The sequence below is a fragment of the Cavia porcellus genome, unplaced genomic scaffold (assembly GCF_034190915.1).
Source record: "Cavia porcellus strain 051 isolate PalLab524CR breed Dunkin Hartley unplaced genomic scaffold, mCavPor4.1 scaffold_11, whole genome shotgun sequence".
Lineage (NCBI taxonomy): Eukaryota > Metazoa > Chordata > Mammalia > Rodentia > Caviidae > Cavia > Cavia porcellus.
In genome coordinates this window covers 7,130,611-7,138,249 of record NW_026947494.1, presented here as the reverse complement: position 1 = coordinate 7,138,249, position 7,639 = coordinate 7,130,611, and the positions used below count along the sequence as shown (strand labels likewise).

Below are 7,639 nucleotides of genomic sequence, written 5' to 3'. Positions count from 1 at the left end.
CAGGGCAAAGCCCAGGGTCATTTCCTGAGGGTACTGCAGGGGACAGTAGGAAGCTACCCTGAGGAAAGAGCAGGGAGACATACAGTCATACCCAACCTGGGGGAGGGTCCTGTTCTGTGGGGTGGGTTTCTGTCACACCCTTCCGAGAGTCAATGATTGATTGGGTTTTGGGCTTGTGGATAAGGGGTTTCCTTTTGCAAGCTGTAAAAGAATGTTCCAGAGCAGGTTGTTTGGCAGATGTTACATACAAAAGAGAAATTCCAGGATGAGGGTAACTGCTATGGACACAAGTTAGAGGCCATCAACTCTAAACTGCAAAGCTGTCCAGAGACCGGAGGGTGCTCATCGCCACAGAGCCTACATTTTCCACCCTCTGAAAGGGCTGGGGCCTTTTCCTCTGTTGAGGGGTCATGTCTCATCCTACACTGTAAGCACATATTTAAAATAGGAGTTTTGCCACAATCTGGATATTAAAAACATGAACACTGGAATTCTAAATATCTCCCAACAATTAACGCCACCATTCAGCCTCACACTGTGGTGAGCTCCAGTGTCTCTGTGCTTATTGTCTTGCTTTTGTGTTGAATGATACTTTGTGTTGTATCCTGTATATTTTATTATAAACGCCTTTAAATTTTCAGAGGTCCTCAGTCTTTGCTCATAAGAGGCTCACTACATGGGAGTGTGCATTGCTGGCCCTAGACCATAATGGTAGTGGATGTGATGATTTTAAAAAGTGCTTTTTGAGGACTATCTTGATAATGTACAGTAGATTCTCAGCTGTGAAACATCTGGTTACCCATGGTGGAGATGCAGGTTGAGGGGCTCTGGCTGTTCTCCAGGTGAGCAGACTTCTAGCACTCATATAAAGGGATCCAGTTCCATCATTTGCCTATGGTGACCAGGAAAGATAAGCAGAAGTACAAAATGCAAAAGTCATTAGCAACAAACAAATTATTCCCGCCTATCTCTTCCTTATTTGAATGTCTCAGAACCATATCGGGAAAGTGTGATATAAATAAGTGCACACCGCCCTCCTACTCTACTGCCTTCATGATTAGAAAGCTGCTCCTCCAAGGGCTCCTGCTCTAGCTGAAGAAGACCAGAGAAGGTAAACAGTTGAAAGTGTCTGACCATCTACACATCTTTAAGCAAGTGACTGAGTTTCCTCGTCCCAGCATGGAAATGCATCATCTCATCATCCATTTTCTTATAGTAGTGACACAGTTTCTTACTGGGGTCCTCACAAACGGCTTCATCGTGGTGGTGAATGTGGTGGACTTCATCAAGCACAGACAGATGGCTCCTTTGGACCTGCTCCTTTCCTGCCTGGCGACTTCACGGATTACTCTGCAGATGCTCATCATCCTCTCACATCTGGTTCTTCTCTCCTTCGTGAAAATGTCAGTGCTTACAAAGCTTAACACAGTTCTTATGTTTGTGAGTGACTGGGGTCTTTGGTTGGCCACATGGCTTGGTGTTTTCTACTGTGCCAGGATCACCACCATCTCACATCCTATGTTCTTCTGGCTGAAGAGGAGGATTTCCAAGTTGGTGCCATGCCTGATCCTGGGGTCCACACTGTATTCATTCATCATGAGTGGTTTCCATGAAAAACAATCAGTGAATCTTATCCAAAATGTTATGCTTAATTTTTTCTCCAAAAATGCAACTCACCTCATGGGAATAGAGAGTGCAGCCACTTCTGTTTTGATTTTTCATTTTATGGTGCCTTTACTCGTCTTCCTCATTGCTCTTCTGGTCTTGATTGTCACTCTGGGGAGACACACCTGGCGGATGAGAGCCATGTCTCCAGGTACCCGTGATCCCCGCAGCAGAGCTCCCCTCAGGGCCCTGCTGTCCATCCTGTCCTTCCTGATCCTCTACTTCTCCCATTATATGATGTCCATTTTGTTCATGTTTCAAACGTTGCAGTTTGGAAGCTTCCTCTTTGAGTTCTGCTCCTTGACAGTTGCCATCTACCCATCTATTCACTCTGTCATCTTAATTTTAGGAAATGCTAAGCTGAAACAAAGTGCAAAGAGGTTCTTGCTCTGTGGTCAGTGAGAAGGATTTGGGTCAGTTGAATGTGCTTGGATGGCCATGGATCTGTCTCCCCTCATTCACCCAATAAACACTCTGTGCATCATCATAGCCCAGCCAGCCTGAAGCATCTTGCTCTAGGGGTTTTCTACCTTCAAAATGGTGACTTTGATTTCTAAAATACAATCAGTGTCTGTGGACTGCATCTATGTCAGAGCTCTGTTTGTGATATGGAGCTGCCACGTTGCATGACAAACAACAGTACAGGGATCCTTGTGTATGATGTCTTCCAAGTTGACTGAAAACCGTCGTTTTCTCCAAGTTGAAGGTATGGAAGGAGGAGAAAAGCACGTGTTTTTATTTGTGATCTCTGAAACACACAGCAGGCTCTAGTGCCCCTAGTGGTAAGATGTCTAGTTTTCTAAGGTTTATCTGACCCAAATGGGCTGACTGTTCATCCCTTCTCTATCTGCATGTGACTTCTGTCCTCTTTGATGGACTCACAAACAATGAAGCCTTTCTTGGACTTGAAGGAAGCTGAGCACAGGGAGTCTTTCTCAGTTGCTGTGAGCGTATTCCCTGTGTCAGTCTTTTAAATAACCTAGATCGTAAGATGACACTGCCTAGCAAGTGTAAAAAGGCTGCCACGTGGAGGGAAAGGAGGCAGAGGAGAGAGAGAGGAGTTGAGATGTGAAAGCTCCTTTTCTATCCCCTCTAATTGTGCATCTTGGACAGACAGTAGCTTGCAAAGATTTCTTTCTGCATTTGCGCACTGGACTGCCTGACCTTCCTATGGTGCTTGGCAATTTGGCCCTCATATCACGTGGTTTCTCTTCCCAGTGAGGCAGTACCAGTAGGTGGGAGGGCTAGAGATGTCTCCATGTGCTTGATCTCAGACATGTGTTTTCTGTTGGGTCCACAGGTGATTTTGGCAACTAAGAATTTCATGCATGTTTCCAAAGCAAATTCAAAGACACTTTGATTTCATGCAAGTTAATGAAATAAAAGATGTACTTATTTTAGTTACAAATTTTGGTTCATGTGTGATGATATAAACTGTGAAATCACCAGTAGTAAGGATTCGCAATCTGCTCTTCAAATCCCAGCCTAACAGAGGAGTGCTTCATAAGATGTGGAGGTGCGTGTGTCTTCCCGGCTGTGGGAATCAGAGTGCTCTCCAGGGATTGGATCTGATTCCCCAGGGAACAGTGGAGCAGCCCCCTGTACATGGCTTCCAGTGCCTCTCTCTGGTGCCTGCAGGGACTGTGCTTAGTGGTTCAGAGAGGAGCCCCAGCCTGAGCACTGTCCTCTTGACCCTGAGTCCCTCAGAGCCAACCCAGGGGTTTTGCACAGTCTGCAGTGACTAAAGGTGGTGACATCAACGGAGAAGTCTAAGTCTTTGTGCACTTCTGTTGTAGCATCTAGGGAGTCTAGGGTCAGCAGTCAGCAATTGCACCCTCCCTGGACTGGTCTCTTCTCTGACATAGAGAGAGGAAGAGGCATGAGGGAAGGCCAGTGCAAAACAAAGGTATTTTTCTGATGGGTATTGCAGGAAGAGTAGGAAGCCACTCCGAGAAGGAGTCTGGACCTCAGACCTGCAACAATGCCAAATCTGGGACAGAGGTCCTGTTTATGAGGTCATGTCCTGTCTCCACCCTTCTGAGTGTAGACAATTGATTGATTGGGTTTGGGGTTTATGGTGAGGGATTCTGGCTTGTGGGCTGTAGGGGAATTTTCCAGAGCAGACTGTTGTGTAGAGCTTACCGATAGAAAGCAAATTTTAGGGTGAGGGTACGGTGGCTTACACAGATACAAGTGTGACACGCCATTAGCACTAAACCACAAAGTTGTTGGGAAATTGTTTGGTGCTCATTGCCACATAGAGCCTGCCTTTTCAACTCTAAAAAGGGCCAGAGACTTTTACCCTCATGAGGGGACACTTGTCACTCTGAACTCTACATATTTTTAAAAATATGAATAATGGAACAAACTGAATATTTTAAAAAGTAAGCACGGTAATTCTAAATGTCTCCCAGCAATAACTGCCGTCATCCAGCCTCCCAATGAGGTGAACTCCAGTGTCTCTGGGTGCCTGTAATCTTATTGTCTTGCTTTTATATTGAGAGATACTTTGTGTTCTATCTTGTATATTTTATTACATAATGACTTCAATTTGAGGAGGCCCGCATTTGCTCAGATTATGAACATTAGAGATTCATTACATGGAAATCTTACAATGCTAGTTGTTGGATTTCGTGGCAGTCGAAGTGATTTTTTAAAGTGTTTTTTGAGGAATACCATGATGATGTGAAGTAGAATCCCAGCTGTGGCACATCTGGTTACCCATGGTGGAGATGCAGGTTGAGGGGCTCTGGCTGGCTCTCAGCTGAGCAGACTTCCAGCAGTCACCTGAAGGATCCAATTCCACCATTTGCCTATGGTGATCAGGAAAGACAAGTAGAAGTAGAAAATGCAAAAGTCATTAGCAAGAAGCAAATTATTGCCTGACTATCTCTTCCTTATTTGAATGTCTCAGAACTAAATTGAGAAAGCAGTGGTATAACAAATGCACGGCGCCCTCACACTCCATCGCCTTCATTATAGAATCTTGCTCTCCAAGGGATCTTGCTGTCCCAAAGAAGAGGAGAGAGGGTAAAAGATTAAAACTGTCTGAACATCTATATAATCTTAAGGAAGTGACTGATTTTTCTCCTCCCAATATGCTAACCCATCAGTTTATTATCCATATTTTCATAGCAGTGACACAGTTTCTTACTGGGATCCTTACAAATGGCTTCATCGTGGTGGTGAACGTAGTGGACCTCATCAAGCAGAGACAAATGGCTCCTAAGGATCTGCTCCTTTTCTGCCTGGCGACTTCACAGGTTATTCTGCACATGCTCATCTTCTTGGCACATCTGGTTCTTCTCTCCTTCATGGAAGAGTTGGTACTTGCTACACTTAATATAATTTTTATGTTTGTATTTTGGAGATTTGATTGGCTACATGGCTTGATGTTTTCTACTGAGCCAAGATCGCCACCATCCCTTACCACTGTTCTTCTGGCTGAGGATGAGGATTTCCAAGTTGGTGCCCTGGATGATCCTGGGCTCTACACTGTACGCATCCATCAGTGCTGGCATCTATGAAAATTATTCATGGACTATGAACCAAAAAAAATTGGACAACTTTTTCACTAGAATTGTGACTCAAACTAAAGGAATAGATGCTCTGCCCCTTTCTGTTTTTATTTTTATCTTACTATGCTATTAATTGTCTTCCTCATCGCTGTTCTGCTCTTGATTTTCTCTCTGGAGAGATAAGCCCAGCACATGAGTACCATGGCTACAAGAACAAGGGACCTCCATAGGGGCACCCCTATGAGGGCTCTACTGTCCATCCTGTCCTTCCTAATCCTGTACTTCTTCCACTACATGATGGACATTTTGATTTTTTTTCAATTCTTTCAGTTTAGAAGTTTTTCCTTTGAGTTGTGAACCATGGTGGCTGGCACCTACCCATCTATACACTCTGTCATCTTAATTTTCGCAAATCCTAAACTGAAACAAGATGCAAGGAAGTTCCTGCTCTGTGGTCAGTGTGGTCAGTGAGAAGGATTTGAATCACTTGAAAGGACCCAGGAGTCAATGGCTTCCTGTATCTGTCTGTACTCACCCACCCTATAAACATTATGTTCACAAATATACAGTTCGTCATCATAGCCCATCCATCCCGCAGCAAGGATACAGAGTTTTACCTTCTCCAAAGGTGACATTGATCTGTAATGCTCAACAAACGTCTCTAGAGTATATCTATGTCAGAGTTCCAGTTGTGACATGCCACTGCCATCTTGCAAGATACATAGGACAGGAAGCTTTGCCTACAGTGTCCTCCAATTTAATTAAAAACCACAGTTTCCTCAAAGTTGAAAGGTTTGAGGAGAAATAAAAGTACTTTTTTGAGCTTTGATCTCCAAAAGACACAGAATGATACAGCGCCTCTGTCTGTAGGGTGTCTAGTTTCCAATGTTTTATCTGAATCACATGGGCTGATTGTTCATCCCTGGTCTACCTGCATGTCATCTGTGTCCCGTTTAAAGGACTCACAGATAATCAAGCTCTTCTTAGAATGGACGGGAAGCTGAGGACAGGGATTCCTTCTCAGTTCCTGTGAGTGCATTCACTCTGTCTGCCTTGCAGAGAACACAGTTGTGTTGGTAACACTGTCTAGAAACTGATACAAAGACAGAGGTGGAGGAAAAGGAGGAGGAGGAGGTGGAGGAGAAGCAGAAGGAGAAGGAAATGGAGGAAGAGAAGAGAGACAAGCTGAGATTTGATGGCTCCTTTTCCATCTCCCCTAATCGTGCACCTTGGATAGACAGTGGCTTTGCAAGTTGTGTCATTACTCTCCTGGTCACTTAACTTCACGTCCAATGGCTGGAGGCAATCTGGCCCTCTTACCATGTGTCTTGTCTTCCCAGAGAGTAAACACCTGCAAATGAAAGAGGCTAAGATGTCCCCAGCTCTTTGATCTCAGAGATGAGTTTCCTGTAGGCTTGCTGAGGACTTCATATATGTTTCCAAAGCAAATTCAAAGCCCCTCAGGCAAGTCAATGAAATCACAGAAGATTGTAAGTTTAGCTGTTCATTTGAGTTGCTGTGTGATGATGTAAACTGTGTTAGATTTAAACTTGCCAGTCACCAGTAGTGAGGATTGAAATTCTGATATACGAATCACAGATATGGAAGTCAGAAGGGGCAATTCAGCAGATCTGTTCTTGCGTGTGTCTGCCTGGCTGTGGGAGTCAGAGTGGCCTCTCTCTTCCCAGGGTGTGGAGCTGATTCCTGAGGAACAAAGGAGCGGCCTGCATTTCCTGTCCCTGGATCACCTGCAATAGCCCCTGTGAGAAGAGCACCGTGTCCTGGAGGGGAACCCCTTTCCTGCTGGAAAACAGTGAGGGCACACTCTGGTTTTCATATGTGCAGCTCAGGCAACACTTGCTGTGGGCACGTGTGTATCCTGCAGGTGGGCAGAGAGAGTGGGAGCAGCTTCAAACACACAGGGAGAAATCCACGCGGACTTTGATTCTCAGACACCAAATTGGAATTCCATTTCACGCATGTTTGCTGTAAGAGTGTTACTTAACGGCATAACTACGAAGGTAGGACTTTATACACAGATAACATCACCAAGATTTGTAACCAAGTAAAGTCACAAATTATAATAAAGCATTCTAAAGTATTTCCATTGCCTGTTTTCCTAGAAATAAATTTCTTGCACAAATGTGACCTCTCATTATGCTGCTGGGTGTAGTGTGTGGTGCTCTTTGCTCTGTCTTGAAATCAGAAGCATCTCAGCCTTGTCTCTCTGGAGCCCTCTTTATCTGGAATCAGCAGCCCTGCCCAGTTGTTTATTTCCTCTTCTCATCAAGCAGTAGTTGGACCTCTGTCTATTCCTGGCCCAGCAGATATCTTCTGCTTTTAGAAATGGGGCCTGGTGGTTAAGTGTGGTAGCCCATGCCTACAATGCTAGCACTCTGGGAGGCCGAGGCAGGAAGACTGCAAGTGTAAGCTCAGCCTGGGCACACACAGCAATG

The 7,639-nt window shown here is 44.8% G+C and overlaps 1 protein-coding gene across 1 annotated transcript; it reads left to right on the top strand.

Annotated features, from left to right (window-relative positions):
- The first annotated feature begins 1,179 nt into the window (after nucleotides 1-1,179).
- On the top strand, nucleotides 1,180-2,067 carry LOC134478180 (taste receptor type 2 member 1-like). The gene is made up of 2 exons (XM_063258671.1): nucleotides 1,180-1,403; nucleotides 1,836-2,067. The coding sequence occupies exons 1-2, from the start codon at nucleotides 1,180-1,182 to the stop codon at nucleotides 2,065-2,067; spliced, it is 456 nt and encodes a 151-aa protein (XP_063114741.1).
- Nucleotides 2,068-7,639: the final 5,572 nt, after the last annotated feature.

Excerpts from the sequence above, each read along its gene's own strand:
- LOC134478180 (XM_063258671.1), top strand. The coding sequence starts at position 1,180 with ATGGAAATGCATCATCTCATCATCCATTTTCTTATAGTAGTGACACAG. Across the intron at positions 1,404-1,835 it reads CTTCTCTCCTTCGTGAAAAT|CAGAGCTCCCCTCAGGGCCC; the intron begins GTCAGTGCTTAC and ends TGATCCCCGCAG.